At 46.0% G+C, this 26,957-nt stretch overlaps 1 protein-coding gene across 2 annotated transcripts in view; it reads left to right on the top strand.

The window, feature by feature from the left end:
- Positions 1-26,957, top strand: part of MMEL1 (membrane metalloendopeptidase like 1) — an 892,805-nt gene that overhangs the window by 624,565 nt on the left and 241,283 nt on the right. For both annotated transcript variants that reach the window (XM_069239922.1, XM_069239921.1), the window contains exon 4: positions 22,838-22,999. In XM_069239922.1, the coding sequence (XP_069096023.1) occupies positions 22,838-22,999 (162 nt within the window). The remainder of the gene's footprint in view (positions 1-22,837; positions 23,000-26,957) is intronic.

The following is a 26,957-nucleotide window of genomic DNA, read 5'->3' as shown; positions in this document are numbered from 1 at the left end:
AGCAAGAACATTAATCACAAGAGTTATCTTGACATTTTTATTGCTGCCTGAAAGCTGGATGCACAAGGAACTCTGCATTAGGTGCTTTTAAATTGTAACTTATTGTTAAACACAGTGCCCCCTACCACCCCCGAGGTCAGTTATCCCCTTCAGGTCAGTACCCAGTGAGGCCGCACCAATCGCACCCCCTAAAAGCCAGCCCTGAGGTACCCATTTACCAAACTCTAAATCAGTCACATAGGTTTTTCTTGCCCAAAAGTTAGATTTAGATTAAGACATTGGGCTGCAGTAATGGGATGTCGTATGCAGTAAATCATCATTCATATCTTAGGTGTAAAGTACTACCTCAACAATGTAAAACATGTCATTTCTAGGCAAGTTGCTGTATATGCAACATTGTTACATAAAACTGTGTAACCAGAATAAAATGGCTGCAGGTATCTAGTCTTATGGTTGCTCATCCAGTGTAGATTGCCCATCTCTCTTTACGTTAGTAGTGCATGCAAGTGGTACCATCTCACTGGATAAGGTTTGGCCTGCAGTCTTTTCTGAAAAGTTGTAATCTCAACTGGCATTCAAACCCCCTTTTCTTCAGAACTCTCTCATTTTTTCATGACCAGTTTTTGCAGTGTGGCTACAGAGAGCAGTAGCTGTCACAGACAGCATAATTACAAAAACATTATTTAAAAATTGTAAAAAATTTATGAGAATATTCAGCACATGCTGTGCCAAAAATGAGTGGCAAACACTTAATTGATTGTGAGAATGTACACTATTGAAAACGTCGTCAGAATGCATGAGGATTATTGGGTAAAGGCAGACAGTGTGCTCCCTCACTTTTTAGGTCTCCAAAAGGATGTTGTGTTAATGTGTTTACAAACCCTCTGGATGCATCTGTAAAGTTGGAGTGGTACAGAACCTGTTACACTGGTAGTGGCTTGCCAAGCTACCCCACTTCACAAGATTGCTTTTTTTGCTGATGGTTACCAATTAGCAGGAAACTCTTTTCCAAGCATATTCACCATTTGCTGTGTCTACACTGGGTGGCTAAGGATCGGTTGTGAACACTATTGAGGGCTGTGTGTTACCATAGTGCCTGAGAAGAACTGATGCAGACAGTGCACTCACCTCCTCCACTATTTAAATACTCTACATACACCTAGAGTGGGCTTTGAGTATGCTCCTTGCTCAGCACTAGCTGCTGTTTTTGCCACTTTCGATTATTTGCTCCTGGTTCAATGGCTTTCCGTCCTATCACAATGTGATGGTTGTCCTGCAATGGTTTGCCAATGTTATTATGTATACATATTGTTATGTCATTTTAAGATGACCATCACTTGTCCCTTGATGCAACATGTCAGCCATCATAAAAGTATACAGAGTATAAATACAGCTTGGTTGCCTGCCTCTCATGGCCTTGCCAGAGTATGCTCTACAACTCTAGAAGCGTTGACAAAGGTAAGACCAGTAGTAAACGGGTATTGGCAGGGCAAGTCTGATTGTTTTCCTGAAAACTTATTGCTAGCATTTACCGCTAGCTTGGCCGGCTCTAAAGCCTGGTTCTCCTCCATGGCTGTCTAATGTGTTATTAGCAACTGCCTGTTGATGTTGCTTGCCTTATATGCTTTTGCACAAGCTTGGTAACTGTAGTAATGTGTATTTATCTTTAATGTGGAATGACAAGCTAGCGTTCTGTATTGCAAGTTGCTGGGGGTGTTCTCTCTATAGTCAGTTGGCAGTTGACAAGTGGCTGGAGAGGGAGCACTGATAGCATCAACACGACTTTGACAATAAAAACCTATATTCACTGCATTACAATGGAGGAACTTTCTTTATTCGCAACACTGGCAACGAACTACAGCCTCAAAAGCGAACATTGACGCAGGAAAAGTCAGTGCGATGACCCACAAAGAACAAGCTCACAAAGTCAGCTGACCAAGTCTATAAGCCAAGTGAAACTTTTACCAACAACAAAACATTGGGCGAATAAGGAACGGGACGTGCTTCATTACTTAAATATAACAAGAGTTGACACGTACGTTTAGGGGCCAATCGCACGCGATCACTGATCTGCGCATGACGAAGTCAAAGACATAGAAGTCCTCAAGCGTTAGGAGAACGCAAAGATTTGTAGGATTCAGCAAGCTCTAATTCCTCTAGAAAGGCAGGTATCATGACGTAGTGGTGGCCATTTTAATTCACTGGGAGAAACAAGCCTGAATTCCTGTGGGAAAAGGACGTAATGCGATGCATTGGCAGCCATTTTAGGAGATTGGGAAGTGTTGAATGAGTCTGTATTGAGGCACGATGATGCACCGGTGTGAGCGCAAGACCCCAGTGATACACACATATCCTGGGCTTGAATATTTGTCATGGTTCAATCGGACATCTAAACAGTGGGGACAATAAAGGAAAAACAGCAAATTTCAAGTAAAATAACATAATACCCACAGTGAAAGAGGAAAAAAAAAGAAGAAAAGCATGAAATGCACATCTATAGGTTGATTGCGTGTCACAGTGCCGATATTTAAGCGTGTACTTCCGGGAGAGGAGAAGGAAAAAAAAGTGAACAATAAATATCAATCACTTTAATAAAACAATAACAATATAACGAGAGCGATTATGTAAGGAACTGTCATTCTTCCACCTGTATTTTTAGCACAACCAGGAACTCCCCAGATCGAATGGGAGGAGTGATTAGAGATATTCGAGAATTATATGGCTTTATAAGGCTTTAGATGGAAGGGAGTTTTGGCTGTCAAGGAAAAAAGCATTGTTGTTAAGCACATTAGGCACATTAAACACGTATTTAAATACTTGCCACCAGTGATGGGCAAGGATGGTCAACCAATAACTGATGTAGATGTGGAGGCTAAGGCATGATTAGAGAAACATTTAATGAAAGACAAGAATGTAGTAATGTTCAGGTATACATTTTATACTCAACCACACAAAAGTGAGGAAACCATAGATCAAGTTGTAACGAGATTATGAGAATTGCCATTAAAATGTCAATTTGGAAACATGACGGATGAGATGAAACGGGACCAGTTGATAGTTCAATGCAAAAATAAGAGGATGCAAGAGAGACTATAGGCTGTAAAAAATCCCTCACTACAAGACACTATAGAAATAGCAAAGGTGATGGAACAGTCAGAGCAATGTATGTAAGAAATGGAACGGAGAACAGCTGATGATAATGTGTCGGACATAGACAAAGGCAGGAAAGAAATCTCAGGCACCACTAAAGGTTGTGCGGCAAGCATGAAGAAAAATGGTGTTTACAGGAAGGGAAGCAACTATAACATGAAGACAGAAAAAATGTGCACAAGATGTTGCAGTAGTTACGATACATCTGAGTCTGAAAATTGCTTTGTGTGGGCAAGGATTGTAAAAAATGTGGGCAAATAGGGCACTTCGCACGCATGTGTAAATCAAATAACGGACTGAAAATAGCAAGGATCAAAGACGATGGAGAAGAGGAAGACATAAATGAGGACATAATTTTATATATATCTGATGGGCCAGTAGAGGAAGGGAGGTGCAACAGACCGAAAGCTATGTTCATTGTGAGAAACAGATAGATTCAGTTGATGGTAGATTTGGGATCCCTATACACGATTGTTCCCAGAGCCTTGTTTAATCTGCATAGGCCTGAAGTACATTTACTTCCCAAAAATATTAATCCGGGAGGTTATCAAGGAGAGAAGATAGAAATAATGGGATATATGCTAGCTAAGATTGAGTTCCAAGACAGATGGGTGCAGGGAAAGGTGTATGTGGTATAAAGTGGACCTCCAATACTAGGATGGGAACACCAGTACGACCTTCATTTGATAATCAACCCCAGGTTGCCAAGTCATGGTAGTTGATGAAATTACGGTAGCACAAATACTGGTAGGGGCAAGTGCAGCATTTTGGAAAAAATTGGAGAGCTCAAATGCTTTATATACAGAATAAAACTTAAATCTTCAGCAACTCCAATTCAGCATAAAGTGAGGAAGGTTTTGATAATGGCTAGACAAGAAGTTAAACGGATGCTTCAGGAGATGAAGAACCAAAACATCATTGAACAAAAAGAGACTTTGAGTTGGATTTCTCCAGTTTTCATCATGAAAAAATCAGATGGTACCTTCAGATTTTGTGTGTACTTAAGCACATTGAATAAAAAAATAGTGACAGACAACTTCCCGCTTCCCAATATCAATGAGCTAATATTGATGTTGAAAATAGGGAAGTATTTTTCCGAATTAGACCTAAGAAGAGCATACCATCAGATAAAGTTACATAAAGATTTCAAACAACTTACAGCATTTATAACAACGGAAGGGGTATTCCAGTTTACTAGTATGCCTTTTGGACTATCATCTGCAGCTGGGATATTTCAAAGGATGATTGGTCAAATCTTAAAGGAAATCGATGTGGTAGTGTATTTCCAAGATGACATTTTGTTTTTTTCAGACACCATCGAAAATCATAACATAGGCGGTAAAAGCCGCATACCGCCGTGCAGAAGACCGCCAACACACCACTGCGGCCGCGGAATTCCGCCACAGCAATTATGACCCACAGTTCTGAATCTGCCAAAATCTAGACACCCACACAAGTCCGCCACAACAAAGGTCAGTGATAAACTGGCGAAAACAAAACCTCCACCGTCACGCCAACAGAAATACACCCACACTATCACGACCCACAAATCCACGCGGTCTTTCAACCGTGGTATTCCATTGGCGGTACACACCGCTGCGCTCAAAATACACACACATTAACAAAACACAGCCACATTGGACAAATCGAAATACACACACATGATACACATACACACACCACTCCCACACACCCAATACAATATAAAACACACACCCACATCACCCACAAACCCCTATGACAACAAATCACGAACAAAAGCCAGAGAGAGACAGCACCAGCAAGAACAACAGCATCCACAGGTACACAACACCATCACCCACAGAACTTCCACGCACCTCACACAACACCCCACTACATATCAGCACACTTATCACCCCACACTCCACCCCACACATCACCTACACCACCCCATGGCACGGCAAAGACACCCCAGGTTCTAGGAGGAGGAGCTCAGGGTCATGGTGGAGGAAATCGTCCGGGTAGAGCCACAGCTATACGGATCACAGGTGCAGCACACCTCCATTGCAAGGAAGATGGAGCTATGACGAAGAATAGTGGACAGGGTCAACGCAGTTGGACAGCACCCAAGAAATCGGGAGGACATCAGGAAGAGGTGGAACGACCTACGGGGGAAGGTGCGTTCCGTGGTCTCAAGACACCACTTGGCGGTTCAACGGACTGGCGGCGGACCCCCACCTCCTCCCCCACAACTAACAACATGGGAGGAGCAGGTCTTGGCAATTCTGCATCCTGAGGGCCTCGCAGGAGTAGGTGGAGGAATGGACTCTGGTAAGACAAATCTTAACTATTACATCCCCCACCATACCTGCATGCCAGCACATACCCCCACCCTCACCCTCACCCCCAGCACTCCAACTCCTCACATATGTCCCAACATCACAAACCACCCATCCCAACACCAAGCCCTGCATGCAACAACAAAGCATGGACACCCATCACTAAAGCATGACCACTGCACATACCCATACACCCCCCTAAACCATCATCACACAAGGTCCTACACAGGAATGCAAGCACTGGGGTACACGGTCACCCACCCATTGCACACCACGCCACACACAGATGTAATAAACATCCTTTTATACCCCTGCAGGACATCTACCCAATGTCACCGGACAGGAGGGTCCAGACATGTCCACACCACCAACAGAAGAGGCCCACAGTGATGACAGCAGCTCTGTCCAACTGGATCTAGATGACCAGCCCGGCCCAATCGGGGACCTCGGGACAGTCGGTTCCCATCACACAGACACAGGCCACTACAGAGCTTCCCCTCTCTGGAAACACCAGCACAGCACCCACCCAGCGGTCCCATACCTCCGTCCCCAGGACACGTCAATCAGCTGTGTGTCCACCACTACAGGGAACCCAGGCTAACCCACCACCCCAACAACAACAGGGACCTGGGGGCAGTGGCAGTGGGCACACGGTCCAGGGGACGGAGGCTCAGGAACACAGGGGAACTGGGAGGGCTGCTGTGCGACAGGGGGCGGACAGGCAAAGGGAACCCACTCTCCACGAGGCCCTCTCCTCCATCATGGGAGCCTACCACCACTCCCAGGAGACGATGGCAACAGTACTGGCCAAGTTTCAGGAGACCCAGCGCCTGCATGAGAAACAGTATATGAGCTTCAGGGAGGAACTCAGAACCATCAGCTCCACCCTGGGCACCATCGTAGGGGTGCTGAAGGAAGTACTCAACACCAGGAGGGACACTGTGGCACTACAAGGGGCCCCTGACACTAGCATGGACGATGAACTGCCCACCACCTCCGCCGGCGCTAGTGGACAGGACGCCCCGCCACAGGACCACCACACCAGCACCCCACCCCCTGCAGAGGGAGAACCACCCCGCAAACAGTCCCTGAGATCCAGGACAAAGACAGAGCACAATGCCAAGACCCCCGCCAAGAAATGAGACCACCCTGATTGTCATCCTACTGTCCCACTTTGTCACCCTGTCCATCCTGAAACTGCCCCAGCTCCACTTCCTAGGCCCATATGGGTAAGGCACCTGTGAGACTAATAGACTGGACTCTGCCATGGACATACCTCCGCCATCACCCCTCACCAATATTGAGCACTTAAATAAACCCACTTAAAGCACAAAACAATCTGGAGTTTGTCTGTGATTTCGAAATAGTGTATTAGCAATTAAAATGACAAAATGCTCTTTCAATTGTAATGTCAACATACCTATGTCACACAGCTCTAGTCCATGAGGAATCTAAGCAGATGTCACACAGTGGGACCCACATCTGTGAAATCGTAAGGGAAAGTGACAACTCAGTGACCATACACTGGGTGAAAACGACAGACAGTAGAGAGGCAGTAGTGTATAAGTACATGTAGTAGGCAGGTCTGTACTCTTACCTGTGTCTCACTGGAAATATTGCTGGATCACTGAGTCCCTGTTGTTCATGTCTTCTTCCTCTGCTTCCTCGTCTTCACTGTCCACAGGCTCCACAGCTGCCACAACACCGCCATCTGGACCATCCTCCTGCAGAAAAGGCACCTGTCATCGCAAAGCCAAGTTGTGAAGCATGGCCACGATGATCTGGCACACCTTCTTTGGTGAGTAGAATACGGATCCACCTGTCATATGGAGGCACCAGAACCTGGCCTTCAGGAGGCCGAAGGTCCGCTCGATCACCCTCCTAGTTCGCCCATGGGCCTCATTGTAGCGTTCCTCTGCCCTTGTCCTGGGATTCCTCACTGGGGTCAGTAGCCATGACAGGTTGGGGTAACCAGAGTCACCTGCAAATGGCGAGGAACAACTGTTAGACACGCACTAACCTGGAGGGATATCCCCAGACCCAGACAACCATTCCCACTGTCTTGCTTCCAGGTGCTCACCTAATAGCCACAAACGATGCCTCTGGAGTTGACCCATCACATAAGGGATGCTGCTATTCCGCAGGATGTAGGCGTCATGCACTGAGCCAGGGAACATGGCATTCACATGGGAGATGTACTGGTCTGCCAAACATACCATCTGTACATTCATTGAATGATAACTTCCGGTTTCTGTACACCTGTTCACTCCTGTGGGGGATACCAAAGCCACATGGGTCCCATCAATGGCACCTGTGATGTTGGGGATATGTCCCAGGGCATAGAAATCACCTTTCACTGTAGGCAAATCCTCCACCTGAGGGAAAACGATGTAGCTCCGCATGTGTTTCAGATGGGCAGACAACACTCTGGACAACACGTTGGAAAACATAGGCTGGGACATCCCTGATGCTATGGCCAGTGTTGTTTGAAATGACCCACTTGCAAGGAAATAGAGCACTGACAGCACCTGCACTTGAGGGGGGATTCCTGTGGGATGGCGGATTGCTGACATCAGGTCTGGCTCCAACTGGGTACACAGTTCCTGGATTGTGGCACAGTCAAGCCTGTATGTGATAATCACATGTCTTTCCTCCATTGTCGACAGGTCCACCAACGGTCAGTACACCGGAGGATGCCTTCATCTCCTCACATGTCCCAGCGGACGGTGCCTATGAAGGATAACAGCGAGCACAGAGTCAAACAACTCAGAGGTACGTACACAAAGTTTACACAGAACACCATTCATACACAAAAAGTGGCCTGTATGTGTGTTGAGTCTAGGCCTAGGTATGTGTGACGCAGTTGAAAATGAAGCCATGGGGGCCCCTGAAATTGCAGCTGCCTGACCTCTAAAGTGGGACAATGGGATGTGAGGTAACTGCGCTGGCGTTGTACACCGTCGCGGTAGGCGGTCGAAGACCTCGGCGCAATGCTGCATTGGTTAACATGGGACCCTATGGGTCCCAGGAGCCAATGACGATGTATGCCGGCGGTGACGGTACGCACCGCCGCGGGTGTGATCTCCATTTTCTATCTGTTCAATCACTCGATACCTGATCTTCGACAGGAGAGGACCTACACTGCAAGTGCTGCTGCGACCTCGGTCTGGAAGAGACAATAGATTGAGTGTCTGGGGAAAGGGCCCCTGCCTTCACATCGGAGGAGTTGGAGAAACTCGTGGATGGGGTCCTCCCCCTGTACACGCTATTCTACGGTCCTCCAGACAAACAGGTAAGTACACAGGGAGCATGATGTATGGGCTAGGCCTGTGTGGAGAGGGCTGGATGTAAGAAGGAAGGGGGGAGAGTGCGGCGCGCATGAAATGACGGTGAATGCATGTGCCACATGGCAAGGGTAGGGATGGGGGCCAATTACTTTGACGGTGCAGTTGGTAATAACTTACTCTTCCCCCTGTACATTTCATGTAGGTCAGCGCCCACCAGAAAAAAGATATTTGGCGTGCCATCGCCAAGGACGTCCGGACCTTGGGGGTCTACCACAGACGGAGCACCCACTGCCGGAAAAGATGGAAGGACATTCGCCGCTGGAGCAAGAAGACGGCGGAGGCTCAGCTGGGGATGGCCTCCCAACGTGGGAGGGGTGCCCGTCGCACCATGACCCCCCTGATGTTCAGGATCCTGGCGGTGGCCTACCCGGAGTTGGATAGGCGCTTGAGGGCATCACAGCAGCAACAAGGGGGTGAGTACACTCCCATTCTGCTGACTTTGCGTGCAGTGGCAGGGTCTGGGTGGGGGAGGTGGGCTGTGGGTTTCCCTAGGCCAGGGCGAGTTCCGTAGGCAAGGTCCCTCCGTAAGGCAGGCCATGTGGCACCCCACCCCACCTCTGTAGAGTGCCAAGTACACCTAGTCATGCCCCTGTGTCATCTATGTGTGCAGATGTCGTCCATAGCCTTGTAGGTCATTTCCCAGGAATTGAACAGTGGAGCCCAAGAGCGCGGTGTAGTGCAGGGGGCTTCTGTGTCTGTCGTGTCTGCCAACGGTAGTGGTAATGCATGCACTGAACATGTCTTTCGTCTGTCGTCGTCCCCTTTTTTGTGGTCTCCCTGTTCTTGTGTGCATTAGCATCATCAGGCGGAGGAGCAGTGGCACCGGAGCACCAGGGGGCTGCATCCCACATGGCCATGGAGGGCCACACTACGGACTCGGACTTCAATAGTGGGACGGAGTGGGAGGGGAGCTCCACGGTGGGGACAGGAGCTGAGACCAGTGACACGGACTCGTCCTCTGATGGGAGCTCCCTTGTGGTGGCGGCAACATCTGTGCCACCCCCATCTACAGGTACAGCCGCCACCATCCCTTCCAGCACTGCCCACCCAGCAGCCCCTCAGCCTTCTCCCCGTGTCCGCTCACCCGGGAGGGTGGGCATCACCTTCGCCCCAGGCACCTCAGGCCCTGACCCAGTCACCCCTGCTGCCCTCAATGAGGAGGCCATTGACCTCCTCAGGTCCCTCACTGTTGAGTAGTCTACCATTTTGAATGCCATCCAGGGTGTAGAAAGGCAGTTGCAACAAACAAATGCATTCCTGGAGGGCATTCATTCTGGTCAGGTGGCCCTTCAGTGAGCTTTTCAGACTCTGGCCTCAGCACTGATGGCAGCCATTGTCCCTGTGTCTAGCCTCCCCCCTCCAACTTCCTCCACCCCGACCCAATCCCCTGTACCCCAGCCTATCCCAAGCACACCTACAGACCAGCATGCACAAACGTCAACGCACAAGGGAAGCTCAGGCAAACATAAGCACCACACCTCCCACAGCCACTCATGCAAGCATCACACACATGCAGGCACAGTAACATCCACTGCCTCCACTGTGTCCCCCTCCTCCTCGTCTCCCTCCTCCCTCCCTGTCTCGTCTACACTCGCACCTGCATGCACTACCTCTAGAGCCACTACGTCCCACTCCAGCACACCCACCACCACACCCCGCTCACGTGCAGTCACCACCCCCACTACCATTCACATGTCCCCTGTGTCCTCTCCCAGTGTGTCTGTGACGCCACCTCCCAAGGTACACAAATGCAGGCACACACCCACCCAACAGGCATCCACCTCATGACAGCCTCCAGCGCATGCACCTTCACACAAAGTCAGCAAACGAACACCTCCTACAACCACCACCTCTTCCTCCACTCCATAACCCCCTCCAGCTACCCGTCCCAGTGTGTCAAAAAAACTTTTCCTGTCCAACCTTGACCTCTTTCCCACACCACCTCCACCCCGTCTGTCTCATAGGTCCCGAACTCGCACCTCAGCCACAACATCTCCGGGACCAGTGGTGCCTGTAGTCACCGGAATCTGGAGTGCACCGGCCACCAGGGCAGCCAGTGTGGCACGGAGCCACAGCACAGACAGTCCCCCACCTGTGAAGCATCAGAAGTTGGCCAGTGCCCGGCGGGAGAAGGGGAAGACTCCAGCCACCAAAGCCGCTCCCAGGGGTCCCGGTGAGAGTGTGGAGTCAGCTGTGACACCTTCCAAGGTGGGGAAGGGTCACAAGAAAGCCGGCAAGTCTGGGAAGAGCAGCACGGCGGAGAAGACCGCCATCATCCCCACTGCCCAGGAGGCCACCTCCAGCACCAGCCCAGCTGCCCAGGACAGGACCGCCAGCACAAGCCCACCTGCCCAGGACAGGACCGCCAGCACCAGCCCAACTGCCCAGGACAGGACCGCCACACCAGCCCACCTGCCCAGGACAGGACCGCCAGCACCAACCCACCTGCCCAGGACAGGACCTCCAGCACCAGCCCGCCTGCCCAGGACAGGACCGCTAGCACCAGCCCACCTGCCCAGGAGGCCACCGCCAGCACAGGCCCAGCTGCCCAGGAGGCCACCGCCAGCAAAAGCCCCGCTGGGCCATGAAGGACCGCCAGCACAAGCCCCGCTGGGCCATGAAGGACCGCCAGCACAAGCCCCGCTGGACCATGAAGGACCGCCAGCAAAAGCCCCGCTGGGCCAAGAAGGACCGCCAGCAAAAGCCCCGCTGGGCCATGAAGGACCGTCAGCAGCTGAGTCCCTGCAATGGAGACCACCGCCTCAAGCACCGCTGCACAGGGCACCGCCGCCTCAAGCACCGCTGCACAGGGCTGTCTCAAGCACCGCTGAACAGGGCACCGCCATCTCAAGCACCGCTGAACAGGGCACCGCCGTCTCAAGCACCGCTTCACAGGGCACCGCCATCTCAAGCACCGCTGAACAGGGCACCGCCGTCTCAAGCACCGCTGAACAGGGCACCGCTGTCTCAAGCACCGCTGGCCCATGAGCGGCAAGGGCACTGACGCAACTGAGTCCGTCACAGGGTGAATGATGCACTCTGGGCACAAAGCCCCCTCCAGAACCAGAGGAAAAAGGCATCCACTACCTCTGTCCTTAGCAGGATGAAGCACTCTGGACACCATGCCCCCTCCAGAACCAGTGGAGAAAGGCATCCACTACCTCTGTCCTTAGCAGGATGAAGCACTCTGGGCACCATGCCCCCTCCAGAACCAGTGGAGAAAGGCATCCACTACCTCTGTCTTTAGCAGGATGAAGCACTCTGGGCACAAAGCCCCCTCCAGAACCAGTGGAGAAAGGCATCCACTACCTCTGTCCTTAGCAGGATGAAGCACTCTGGGCACAAAGCCACCTCCAGAATCAGTGGAGAAAGGCATCCACTACCTCTGTCCTTAGCAGGATGAAGCACTCTGGGCACAAAGCCCCCTCCAGAACCAGTGGAGAAAGGCATCCACTACCTCTGTCCTTAGCAGGATGAAGCACTCTCGGCACCATGCCCCCTCCAGAACCAGTGGAGACTGTCATCTACTTGAGAGACTGTGGCTTTGCACTCCCCAGGATTGAACAGTGGGCAAACCACCCACTGTAGAGACTTGAGAGACTGTGGCTTTGCACTCCCCAGGATTGAACAGTGGGCAAACCACCCACTGTAGAGACTTGAGAGACTGTGGCTTTGCACTCCCCAGGATTGAACAGTGGGCAAACCACCCACTGTAGAGACTTGTGAGGCTGTGGCTTTGCACTCCCCAGGATTGAACAGTGGGCAACCCACCCACTGTAGAGACGTGTGAGACTGTGACTTTGCACTCCCCAGGATTGAACAGTGGGCAAACCAACCACTGTAGAGACTTGAGAGACTGTGGCTATGCACTCCCCAGGATTGAACAGTGGGCAACCCACCCACTGTAGAGACTTCAGAGACTGTGGCTTTGCATTCCCCAGGATTGAACAGTGGGAATGTGGTCCCCTCGTGGATTTGGCGTCGTGCACTCAACCGGCTAAGGTGCCCCCCCTTTCCCTCCCCCTGAGGTGCCTGTTTAGTTGCTCTCTGATGCCCCTGCAGTGTTCTCTCCGTCATGGTCGGGGATCTTGTGTGGGCCTCGCCCATACCGTGTGGTCCCAGTGTTCCACAGACTTTATTAGAGCATACCTAGACTACTATGCTTGGTATGTATTTTGTACATGGTGTATATATATATTTCTGCCAACTTGCTTTTAATATATTACAATGGTTACACTAATTTTCTATTGTCTTTGCATTCTTCTGGGTGGTTTGGGGGTGTAACTGTGATGTATTGATATGCATTAGTGTGTGTGTTGTAGTGGGTGAGGGTGGGGTTATTGCGTGTGTGTGTCCCTGTTTTTTCCATCCCCCCTCCCCTGTGTCGTAGGTGCAGTACTCACCGTGGTCTTCGCCGCCGGCGTTCGTGCTCCTGGTAGAGGAGCAGGAAGACTATTGCAGGTAGAATTTGGAGTTACGGATCCATGGCGTCCTCGTTCCCCGTGGGGTGTGTAGAGGTGTGCGTTTTTCCTTCGGTATTCCTGTTTCCGCCGTGTTTTTATCCGAAGTGAATCCTCCACGGAAAAGGTTGCGGATTGGTAGGTTGTGATACTGTGGGCGGTACATTGTCCTCCGCCTGTCTGTTGGAGGTAACCGCCAAGCTGTTTGTTTGTACCACTGTGGCGGTCGGAGTGTTAAAGTGGCTGTCTTTGTTGGCAGTTTCCGCCATGGTAGTAATAGCAAAAAAAATTCAGCCGGCCTGTTGGCGGTCTTACCGCCGCTTTATCACCGTCCGCCAGGGTTGTAATGACCACCATAGTCCTTAAAAGAGTGTTGGATAGAGTAATTGAAGCAGGACTAACACTTAAAAAAGAGAAGTGTATATTTTGTGTTGAAGAGGGGGAGTACCTTGGGTACACATTGTCATCGTCTGGAGTGAGGCCGAAGAGAGACTTACTAGAAGTGAAAAGGAAGGAACCACACCAATTAGACAAGGACAAGTTGACATACTTCCTTGGTCTTATTGAATTCTATTCAAAGTTCGTAAGAGATTTTGCAGAGAAAACTAAAAGTATAAACAAGTTGTTGAGGAAGGGATGTAGTAATGAATAGACGGATGACCAGCAGAAGGCCTTTGAGGACATAAAGGAAGACATTTCTTCAGCAGGAATTTTGGTTCCATTTGATACGAGATTCACACCCATAATAACTGTAGATGCTAGTGCAGTGGGTTTGGGAGCCGTATTGACGCAGAAGCATGGGAATGTAGAGAAGACAAAAGTGTTTGCTTCGCGCTCATTGACACACACGGAGAGCAACTATGCTGTTATAGAAAGGGAAGCATTGGCAGTGGCATGGGCTGTGTAATATTTCAGGATGTATGTGTGGGGGTCACCAATAATAACTCGTACTGATCACAGGCAATTAGTGAGAGTCCTGGTACCGGGTGGAGCTGGGAAGGTGTTGCCAAGGTTGGCGGCATGTTTACAGGAATACCAATACACGGTGGAATATATTCCGGGGTGGAGGAATATTCAGGCAGATGTTTTGTCCAGATCACTCTTACTGTGGTATGAGGTAGATAAGGAACAGGTGGAAGCATGTGAAGGTGAGGGTGCACTAGCAGGTGTAGATGATGTGATGGAGTGGACTCAAGGAGCGGTTAAGGAAAAACATGGTTTGACTGTATAGACAAAGATGTAGTATTGCAACAGGACATGGACTTGATGATCAGGGGAAGCAGGAGAGAGAGTTCTGTACCGTCAACAGTTAGACCATATATAAAAGTAATAGATGAGTTGATGGTAGCAAATAACAACATCATTGTAAAAGGGGATAGAGTAGTGCCACCCAAAGGTTTGAGATACGTGTTATTTAGAATTGCACATGAGGGTCATTTGGGTCAGACTTTAACTAAGAGGAGACTGTAGGAACATTTTTATTTGGCCAGGTATGGAGCAGGAGGTGAGTGAGTGGGTGGAACGATGTGATGACTGCAAGGATGGGGAAAAGAGTTTGAGAGTGGGAGAGCAGGCCACGATGGGTGAAATAAGTGATCCCTCTGTCCCGTGGCACACGGTGTGTTTAGATTTTATAGGACCCAGGGGGAAATTGAATTGTGATTTGAGATATGCCCTGGTGATGGTAGAAGTCCATAGCAGGTGGTTAGTGGTGAGGTTCATGCGCGATGTTACTACTCAAAGCACAATAAGTGCGCTTGAAGAAATGTTCAAGGAAGAGGGATACCCGCGTAAGATAATTGTTGACAATGGAACTGAGTTGGTATAAGAGAAGATGACCAGATACTTGGACCATTGTGGGATTTACCATTCTTGTACCTCGTTGTATAATTCCCAAGCAAATGGCATGGTGGAAAGGGCTAACCACATGGTGAAAGAGGTGATCCAAATGGCAATAGCAAGAAGGGGGAATGTAAGGAAGATGGTGTGCGACTTAGTATGGGCGTATTGCACCACCAATAAAGGCACTACAGGGAGAATACCTTTTGAGGTGATAAGAGGGAGAAAAGCGAATACAAAAATGTCTCCAGCGTGGATGAAAACATTTATGTGTCAAGTAGACTTAGATACAGTAGTAGGAAAAGGGAGCATGGAGTGAAAGTAAGGATGGGAGACGGGGGGAAGGTGAAACCTGGTAGGATTGGTGGTGGGCTAACCAAATTTCGAGGTCCATACAAAGTGAAAGAGGTACATGAGTTGTTCATAGATTTGGAAAATTGTGAACAATGGAACATGCGCAGGGTGACATTGTATGAAAGAAGGAAGGATGAAAAGGTGTTAAAAGAGAACAATGAAGGAACAGGTAGGGAGAAGTGCAGTGGGTTTATGATGATGGATGATGGAAAAATGCTAGGTATGAAGTAGGTAAGTCACGTCAATAAAGAAACGTAGATAAATATGTACGAAAACTCAAGCGTAGTTTAATATCTACGAAGCCTCAGCCATCGTGCGCTTCTTCTCCTGCATCCGTCGTTCCCCGAACCTCGGCGTCCCATCCCCATGGTTACCACTGAGATCGTGGTTTACATTCTATGAAACACAACACATCTCCCTTTCACAATTAACAAATTGCTGTTACAAGTGTCAGCGTGAATAACACCAAAATATAATGCTCAACTTCGTATAATGTGACGTCAACCCATATATTGTTATACATTTTTATTTTTATTTTTATTTACAACATAGTACCTCAAATGTCCAGGACTAACACTCTTTCTTCCACTTATTCTTGTTTCCTTTCTTTAACCTTTCGTCTGCTCATCTTTGTCACAATTGAAGCCAGTCATTGATTTACTTGCAGCATCATCTTTGCCATCTTATATCACTACATTCTCCTCTGAAAGATCCTTCAGAGGAACAACTCTGTTCATGTTCCATATTCTTCCATCAGAAGTCTTGGCCGCATTCCTGAACAGCTTGACAACCTTCAAAGGTCTAGTATATTTAGACCCTTCCATGCAACTCACCGGAGATTTAACTTTCACCACATCTCCCACACTCACATTCATTTTGCATACTTTCTTTCTTTCACCATATTCCTGTTTCCTTTTACACATAAGTTGTTCCTCTCTTCTTTTCCACTCTGTCTTCAACAAACTGTAATTAATCTTCATCCAATCCATCCATCCCCGACAAAGCTTGATATTCGGTATCCTCCTTCGGAACAGTTCAAAAGGAAATTTACCGGTTGTCGCATGTGGAGAGAACCGATAAGCAGAGATCTTCCTCATAAGTTCTTCACACCAATTTATGCCATTCACCCTTGCCAGCTAAATGCTTTCTTTAATGTATCTGTTAAATATTTCTACTGCTCCATTAGTTTCCCGATGATAGACTGCTGATTTTTTATGAATAATTCCACAATCATCCATAAATGTTCCAAACTCCTTTGAGCAAAATTGGGGTCCATTATCAGACAAAACTGATTTTTAAAAACCCTCTTTACTGAAAACATTTTCAAGAAAACTGATCACACTGAAGAAAGAAATGTAATTTACATTTTTTATTTCTACCCATCTAGAATACAAATCTAACAATACAATTAAATACGGGTTGAATGCTCCTTTTGTAAGGGACCCACAATGTCTATTGCTACCTCATCCCAAGGATTATCTGGTAATCTTCTACAACACATTGGAACACTCCGAGTCTTCAAAACCTTGTCACTTCAAAACACGCTGCACACACTCCCTAACCATGCGTTCAACTTCTAAATTCATCCCAGGACACCAGAAATTGCATCTTAAATTTTCTTTTGTTTTAACAATTCCAAGATGGCCTTCATGTGCTTGACCCATAATTCTCTTCCTCAACATCTTTGGTGGGATTAATCTTGTACCTCTCAATAACATGGTTTTATACACAGCCAACTCATCTTTTATTAGACTCCAAACGTTTTATATTTTACCAAAATTCCTGTTTTCCAAAGCCTCACACACTTTACACAGCTCAACATCCTCTTCCAATACTTCCTTCCATTCTTGCTCACTTATAGCTCCACAAGTAATTTCGCACATGCTACTAAAAAATTCACAACCAGAGTCCTCTAAACCCACCATACATTCTTGTTCTTCTTCTAGCATATTAACGTTCACCAATTTCGACAAACAATCCGCACTAGCATTCAATACTCCAAGTAAGTATTCTACTTTGAACTTGAACTCTTGTAACCCAATATTCCACCTCCTTATTCTAGCAGAGGTGCAATTCAAACCCTTGCTGCTAAAAACTTCAATCAACAGTTTATGATCTGATAATACCACGAAAACTGTGCCCCAAACCAAATGTTTACATTTTTTAAGAGCCCAAAAAATCTCCAAAGACTTTCTCTCAATCCCTGAGTCATTTTTCTCAGCTCCATTTAAAGATTTAGATGCACAAGCAATCATCACTTTCCTTCCTTTTTCTTCTTGTATTAGGACCGCCCCCAGACCCTTCGCACTTGCATCAGTAACAATAAATGTTTCTCTGCCAGGTTTAAAAGCTTGTAAAGAAGGTGCACCTTCCAGCTCTTCTTTTATTATCACAAACTCTTTCTCACACTCAGAACTCCATATAAACTACCTTCCTTTTTTTAATAGTTCTCTCATATTAACAGATTTTCGTGCTAAGTTTTCAATGAACCGTCCATAATATTCAACCATACCCAAAAATGAAGTCACTTCTTCTTTTGTTTGTGGAGAGGCTAATTTTCCAATTGTCATAACCAGATCATGTTTAGGTTTCACACCCTCTCCTGAAATCAAATGGCCTAAATATTCAACTTCAGTTAGACCAAAACGACACTTCTTTCTCTTTAATGTAAGACCTGCCCGATTTAAACATCCCAACACTACTCTTACACGGTTAATATGTTCCTCCATAGTATCAGCAAAAATCAATACGTCATCCTGATAACATTTCACACCTGTCAAATCCTTTAACACTCTTTTCATAATGCGCTGAAATACTGCAGCTGCCGAAACTAGTCCAAATGGCATCCTCCTGAACTTACATGCACCAAACGGTGTAATGAAAGCCATCAACTCTTGTGAACTTTCTTTCAATCCACCTGGTGATATGCCGACCTTAAATCAAGAGTGGAGAAATAGTTTGCTCCACCTAACATTGACACAATCTCCTCGATATTTGGGAGAGGAAACTTGTCCACAACCACTTCTTTGTTTAAAGCTCTAAGGTCCACATACAATCTTATATTTCCATTACTTTTCTTTGCCACCACTATGGGAGCCAACCATTTTATTGCTTCAACTTCTTCTATTACACCCAGTTTTTCCAATCTCTTAAGCTCTGTCATCACCGGCTCCTGTAAAGCCAAAGGAATTCTCCTCAACTTTGCCACCACAGGAATGGCATCTTTCTTCAACCTTATCTTATGTGTGTAACTCTTGAGACATCCTAAATCTTCCGAAAAAACATCTGGAAATTCACGTAGAAACATGCTCTCACAATCAACCACTTCCTGCACTTGAACTTGTGGTTGAGCATTAGGATTTAGTATGACCCCCAACAGTCTTTGATGTGCCCAACTCAGCAAATTATCTCCTCTGTTGGATACATAAATCTTCCCTACAAGATGTCTTCCTTTCAGCTCAAGATGACCCTCAAAGTAGCCTAGCATCTTTATGGGTTTCCCACCATACACTCCAGGACACACATCCATCTTCTTAGCCTTTTATCCTTCCTAGATAATGTATTAAAACTCTGTTTGGAAATATTTGTTAACTGTGAGCATGAATCAAAACGCATTAACATGCTAACCCCATCTACCATAAACACTTCACTGGGATGTTCACTGCAATTTACTTGTATCACCACTTGAAAAACTATTTCCTGTGAAACCTTCTTAACCTCTTTCATAGAATTACCAGTGAAGTTCTTTTTTTTTTATTACGACAACATTTATAAAAATGACCCTTCTTTCCACAGCTGTTGCAAAACACATTCAATGCTGGGCAATTACTTGCATTCGCTTTATGACCACTCCTGCCACATCTGAAACATTCCCCTTTAAATTTCTGCATCTCCTCTTTCTTCTTCAAATCACTAATCTCCTTGTTTTTCACTTCACACACCACCTCATCAACCTTCGTACTCTCAACCGGTGTAACTTTCTTTACTTCACTTAACTCCTTTACACACTTCAATATATGTTCCACCCTTTTCGCCACCATAATGACTTCCTCCAATGGTGGTTCATCCTAAAACCATAACTCCTCTCTAATTTTGTCACTGCTGCATTTCAACACAAATTCGTCTCTAATTCTCTTATCCATCAAAGCACCAAACTTACACTAAGCTGCCAATTTCCTTAAACTAGTTATATACTCTTCCACAGATTCATCCTTCCCTTGTTCTCTTTTACCAAAATAATATCTCTCCATGATCGTACTAACTCTGGGTAAGTAATGTTTGTCCAATTTCAACACACAAATCTCATATTCATTTAAATTCCTAATTTCTTCATTACCCAAATCTGGAAAATTCTCCAGAACGTCTTGCCCTTCACCACCCAGACAATGCATTAGCAAAGCATGTTTCCTTTCCTCACTTAAAGTTGGACTGCATACCCTGGCATAATGAACACATTTTTTTTTCCATTTTGCCCATAGATATAATGGTTCTTCTGGACCACTCAGAAAAAATAGTGGAGGCCTTAAATTTTGCATGGCCACTTAACTTCTTATATGATTGCTCTTAAACCGTAAATGCACTATGTTATCCTACTAACACATATCAGTACAACTCAAATTTGTATATTATATAAATTTGTTATACACCAATTCAACAGAATTCAGAGGTGTGCCTGTCACCTTACACCACAGACACAAACTGTTTCCCATTCTCTGAGGTGTGCCTAACACCGTATTTTGAACTCCATGTTGACAGGCAATACAGGTGTGCCTATCACCATGAGGTGTGCCTATCACCGTGTTAGAATCTGTCCACTGAAATGTATACCTTGATAATTGCCTGATAGTGTCAAACACTGCTTGATATCCACGTTTACAGGCAATACAGGTGTGTTTCTCACTGTGTTATAGTCTGTGCTTCATACACATCACTAAAATGTATTTCTTGATAATTGTGTGGTGCTGTTAAACATTGCTGGTAAAAGTCGCCACATAAATTTGAAAGAGCACACCCAAAAAAACTCCTTCAAAACTTGTGGTATTTTATAATCGCCCTTCCAAAAGAGCTCGAGGCCACAACAACACAGTGAAACACGAAAATGAAATTAATAGAGTCACCACTCTGCCTCTTCCGAGCTGCAAATCTTCGAAGCAATACTGCTGTAACGTGCCTCCACCTCCAATCACCATCTGACACTGACAGTAGCAGCTGTGTCAACACTAGACGTCAACACACTCCTTCACGCCTCTTTGGGAAATCTCCGTTCCAGGAAGTGCTCTGGAGAAGAGAGAAGAAAAAAAACACATGGTACGCAGGAAACAAAACCAGACTGCCGTCGCCGGTCTCCTACGCGTCACCATACAAAGTGCTACAACAATGTTGAGGCGAGAGATCCCGAACTCGTCGCCAAATGTGAAGTAGGGAAGTCACACCATAAAAGAAACGTAGATAAATATATACGAAAACTCAAGCATAGTTTAATGTCTACAAAGCCACAGCCATTGTGTGCTTCTTCTCCTGCAACAGTCGTTCCCCGAACCTCGGCGTCCCATCCCCATGGTTACCGCTGAGATTGCAGTTTACATTCTACGAAACACCACACTAGGCACGGAGGAGAGGGAGCAAGGTGCAGGTGCAGGTATTGAAGAGCGATGTGAGAGGGTAAGAGGAGTGAGACAGAGAGTGCCACCAAAGTACTAAGCAGACTATGTACGTTGAACGCAGACATAGTCTGATTTTTAGATTGTCATATGTATATAGTTAGTATTTATTTAGGGAAATGCATTTATGGAGAGTAAAGGGGGAAAATATGTTGTAATGTGTAGTTATCTTTAATATGGAATGTCAAGCTAGTGCTCTGTATTCTAAGATGCTGGGGGTGTTCTCTGGACAGTCAGTTGGCAGTTGACAAGTGGCTGGAGAGGGAGCACCCCCAGCATCAACACGACTTTAACAATAAAAACCTATATTCACTGTATTACAATTGAGTAACATTCTTTATTCTCAACAGTAACCTGGTGCCACTATTAATAATACATAGATACAGTGGCCCATATTTATACTTTTTGACGCAAACCAGCGCTGGCGCTGGTTTGCGTCAAAAATGTTACCGCCGGCTAACGCCATTCCTACGCACCATGCGGGTGCCTTATTTAAGGAATGACGTTAGCCAGCGCTGCGGACTGGTCTGAGTAAAAAAAATGACTCAAACCAGGCAGCGCCGGCGTAGGGGAAAATGGGGGTTGCGCGTCAAAAACGGTGCAGGTCAGGTCTGAGGCAAAAATCATGCCTCAAACCGGACTTGCGCCATTTTTTGACGCACAACCCCCATTGAAATGACTCCTGTCTTAGCAAAGACAGGAGTCATGCCCCCTTGCCCAATGTCCATGCCCAGGGGACTACTGTCCGCTGGGCATGGTCATTGGGCACAGTGGCATGGGCCCCCCTATGCCACTTACATTTGTTTTAAAAAAAATACGTACCTCAAATTACCTGTACTGACCTGGGATGGGTACCCCCATCCATGGGTGTCCTCCAGGGGTGGGCGAGGGTGGCAGGGGGTGTCCTTGGGGGCAGGGAAGGGCACCTCTGGACTCCTTCTGAGCCCACAGGTCCTTTAACGCCTGCCCTGACCCAGGCGTTAAAAAATGGCACACATCAGGCTGTGCGCCGTTTTTAAGGCCCACCCCCCCTGTGCGTCAAAATGACGCTGGAGTATAAATAAGGTGCACAGGCCTTAAAGTCATTTTTGGGGTGGGAACGCCTACCTTGCATATAATTAACGCAAGGGAGTTTCCCACCTCCAAAAAATGACGCACAAGGTGGAATTTTGACGTCTGTGGGGTTGGGCATCAGAGTTTAAATATGGGGCAAGGTTTGCGCCGAATGTGCGTCAAACTTTTTGACGCACATTTGGCGCAAACAGAGTATAAATATGCCCCTGAGTGTACTACTTTTGCTCACAGGAACAAGAAAGTTTTTTTATGGATTATGATATAGAAACCAAACAGGAATGCAGTTACAATCTCCATACATATACACTCCTCGGTCATTTGCACAGACTTGCCTTATTAATAGGAATGCCTCTAGAGGGAAGAGATATTATTGTGTTAAAGGGGCAGCTATGTGGCAGTTACCATCTCTTTGTATCGCTTCATCTCCCATCCTCTTTACCTAGCTTAACGGAATCATCATACTCCCACAGCACCAGACTATTGTGAAATTAAGATGATCTCTGCAGAATTAATTATGTAAGAGGGCATCAAATGTTTGTGACTGTCACAGCTATAGTAACCCATCAGCAGGAGCTATTGCCCCCGTTGTACAGAATTGCTGTGTTTAGATAGTAACATGCCTTACAAATCCAACATCTATTTTGTGCTCCTAGCTTCCAGAATAATCCAGAACATGGACCCAACAGCTGAGCCCTGCAAAGAGTTTTACCAGTATGCCTGCGGAGGCTGGCTGAACCGACACGTCATCCCAGAAACCAGCTCCCGATACAGCATCTTTGATATTTTGAGGGATGAGCTGGAGATTGTACTGAAAGGTGAGAAAGGCTAAACTATTACTACCACAAGAGGAAGCCTCGACAATCTTGTGAGAGCAGTGCCACTTAAGTACTGTTTTGGGGAGTGCCACTTAGGTCAGATGAATTGTTGCAGTTTAATATGCCTGTTGCTAGCCAGGCCATGCACCAATAAGCTTTAACAGGATCGGGATCTAGAATACACAATTTGCATCAGTGGACAAGTGCAAAAGTAACATTTACAGTGACAGATCATAATGTGTATAGTAAAGTAGGTAGATGAAGGTACACCAAGGAAAAGTTTTAGTACCTGACCTCTAAGTTGGGCTGCATGCATTGATAGGCCATGAAGTAGCCTGAAGATGCAGTGTCATTGTCCTCATTCCTGTGAAATTGGTGAGGAGAGATGTGCAGCTTTTTCTCCCTCTCAGGGTAAACAAGTTTGAAGTTCCTTTATGGAGGAAGGAAAAATCTGCATCTAACTGTCCAGATTTGCTGCACTAATGTATGAGAACTCTACCTGTGCTGCCCTGCTCTCGTGTTGTTTCTTGCTTAAAAGGTGAAAGCAGAGCTTGAAATGAAGGACAGCCTTTAGGTTGTCACACAACAATATGTTTCCCGGATAATTTACTTCTAAATTCTGTTTAGCACTCTGGAAAAATGCTCGGTGGTCAGACAAACGGTCTGGTCAAGTTACCCTCCATGAAAAAAGGGCAGCATGAAGAGCACCGGTTTAGTTGAAGAGCTGAGCCAGGAGATGGGGGTCGGTCAGTACGTGGACATGAAGTATGAACGCGAAAGTAAATGGGTTCCTGCGGGGAGGTGGCGAGATGGGAGTTATGGGGTATGTTGGGCTGGAAAGTTTCTTCTTAAACAAAATACACAACTATTGAAAACTAAAACTGCAGCAGCCAATGCTTATCATTCACAGTTGATCAACATTATAGATTAACTAGTTTTAATCATTCATAAATACTTTTATCACCATCAATAAAGTTATTTCTCTTGTGTACATCTTGTGCTGGAGGATTCAGATACATCAAGGGCAGAGGAATGTATTGCTTAGCTGGCTATATAAATAAGATAATCACCCTTTGAGGAAGCTGGGAAAACGTTGTATTCAGTTTCCCGATGTATTTACAGTAACGATTGAATGCCCATATTTATGAAATTGTAAGAATGTATTTAAAAGATTATCTATGGCTCCTCATATGAACGAGGTGAGGACTGCTATTCACGGAGCTATAGTAATAGTGTTTCAAGTTTATGTTTCTTGTCAAATATTTAATACATAATAAAATATGAACAATGAACTTGATGACTGCTGTGAAAACTGTGTGCCCCTGTAGTGTACAGGTTAGAACGTTGGTGAAGTTCTAGTGTGTAATTTCATGCACAAAAGTGAAAACCTTAGTTTTGAGACGAGGGCCATCCATTGGAGGCATAGATCATGTGGAATACATTATTTGAATGATATTACCGAATCAATACATATATATGATTTATGTAAAATGGTATATCAAGTTTTGATTTAGGTAAATGATTGTGATATATATGAAGGTTGGTCTCCCACAATAAAATCGAATCATGGGAAACGGCTTCGTTTATGGTAACAAAAATACACAATACGGCAGTAAGTGACATAAAATAAGCGTTCACGTGGTCAACTGGCAAATATCAGTGGTTTCAGTTTGTTGAGGTAGAACTGAGAAGTAATTTAATACAGTAAAATGTTTGTTTTATTTGACTTATTCGTTGCCAGTTTTTTTGTTAATTTGGAGTAAAAAGTTTAAAAGATAGAGTGCACAATGTGCTGATTTATGACTTTGCTTATGAGTAAGCAATGCTTAGGCAGGTAATACCTCTGATACATGATTTCAAAATCTGACACTCATCAGAAAATCAGATCTATTAGATCTGACTTAACATCAGATAATAACTCTTTGAGGCAGCCATTAAACGGGAGAGCTGTATAATTTCCTAAATGTTTCACTGATTGAATGGTTGCTGCACCGTGCAACACATGTCCAATATGTTACAAGATGACCAAGGCATTCAGAGGAGCAAAGTTCAGCAAAGTTTGTAGGAGAAGGTATCCCTGGTTTGTGTGAGTCCAGAAGCGGAGAAGAAAGATCTGATTCCAAGTTGGTGTTGAGTAATGTCTTTATTCTTAGACAAAGTTTGTCGTAGGTAAGTTACGTCTTGCAGAAAAACAGCCAACACGTGTTTCGTCACACAAGTGACTTTATCAAGGCTGCAAAACAGTAATAAGTACAGAATGGTATGTACAGTTGTAAAGGAAATCCTACGTTATATTGGTGAAAAATATAAGAGACTAGATTGTGCCCGTAATCCGCTTATCATATAGATGTGTGAGCATGCACACGTTAGTGAGGAGAAAGTGAAAGGCATGGCAAGCCTAGTGATCTCGTGTGTTATCAGTTAGTTACGCAGTGAGAAACAAAAGAGATGAGAGTGAATTAAACACCGGAGAGCGTCCTGTATTGATTACGTAACAATAGAAGTGCTAGTGCATGTGCATCCGAGGAAAAGAACATAAAACACAAGTACTACATAGTATACATGAAAAGACGCGAAATGTTAGAAAAAGAGGAGTTATCCCACAGAAGCCTCCAATCTAGGGAGAAAAAGAGATGCGTTGAGTAGCGCGGTGGAAAGAGGAACGTGATAAGAGTGAGTAATCCTATTAACATACCTGGGCCCGTCTGGCCAAGGAAAGTGAGACCGCAATCGGTATGTAGGAAGGTAGTAGGTATGTACTGAGCCTGGCAAGGTCAGTGTTTGATCTTCACGTAAACGAAACGAAGGAAGCCCTGATAAGCCTCCAAGCAACGTCCTAAAACATGAGAGAGTATGAGGTGAAAAACTTATATAGAGTGCAAGGGTTGTCCAAGCAGAGAACCCCTGTGGAAAGGATATATAACCAAAAACAGGGTGGACAAAGGGCCTGACAGAGGGTGCTTACTAGTATTAAAGACTATAGATCCTAACGAACATGGGTTAATGGGCAGTACTTGTTGACTGAAGATAAAAGAATTTTGAAAGTTTATTTTATTAATTATTACTTCTAAAGACACAAGCAAATGGCAGTGTGTGTCCAAAAGGTGCAAGGTCAGCCATAAATCCTGGATAAGTGCATTGGGCAATAGGGCGGTTACAGAAATCGAGCGCCTGTTGCTAACCAAGGATAACTGGAGCAAGTAAATGAAGCTACCTGAAAACGGGTGTTCGCAATGGGTAACGGTTAACTTGTAAGATAGTGCACGCATTCGGCAAAAATGTAAATACTGATACTAAGGTACATTGTTTGAAGCAGGCACCACGGATGGGATTAGTGTGAGAGGGGGCAAGGGTCTCGTGAGCCGGACGACACGTCCGATATTGGTATTCAAGTTAACAGATTAAGGGTGTGAGGCCCGCCTAATACCATCCCAAACTGTTTGGGGTAAATAAATAAATAAACGGAGCTGCCCGCACCCGGGTATACAAACTAGGTACCGGTTCACTACATAAATGGAAAAAGTATTCCGCGTTTAAAACGAGAAAACAACTTAAGGCTGTAGATTTAGGGCACAGTATATAGATCAGGCAGCAAGGGTAGACACAAGTTGAGGGGGGCAAAGGTTCCGTAAGTTGGACGTAATGTCCGATTAAAGTTGTCGAGTTACCTGAGTCGAAATGCAAGGCCCACCGATCCGTCCGTAGAAACGCGTCTGGGTCTGCCAGCCCCGCGCATATTTAATAGACAGTCAATTGCAGCAACATAGAGAGAGGACTAAGCTGTTGATCAGCTACGAGTGGATATCGTATAAGTTGGGAGAAAGAGGCGGCCATTTTACAAAGGTGAAGTGAGAGTTTAAGACGGGCGAAAAAGACTGGAAAGATGACCGAGAGGCATGTGTTCTCTAATAAAACCAAGTATGCCTGAGTAATTTGAAAGACAGGGAAGACGAGCAAA

The sequence above is a fragment of the Pleurodeles waltl genome, chromosome 6 (assembly GCF_031143425.1).
Source record: "Pleurodeles waltl isolate 20211129_DDA chromosome 6, aPleWal1.hap1.20221129, whole genome shotgun sequence".
NCBI classification, from domain to species: Eukaryota; Metazoa; Chordata; class Amphibia; order Caudata; family Salamandridae; genus Pleurodeles; species Pleurodeles waltl.
Note: the sequence above shows the minus strand (reverse complement) of the source record. Positions and strands in the feature narration are given on the sequence as shown.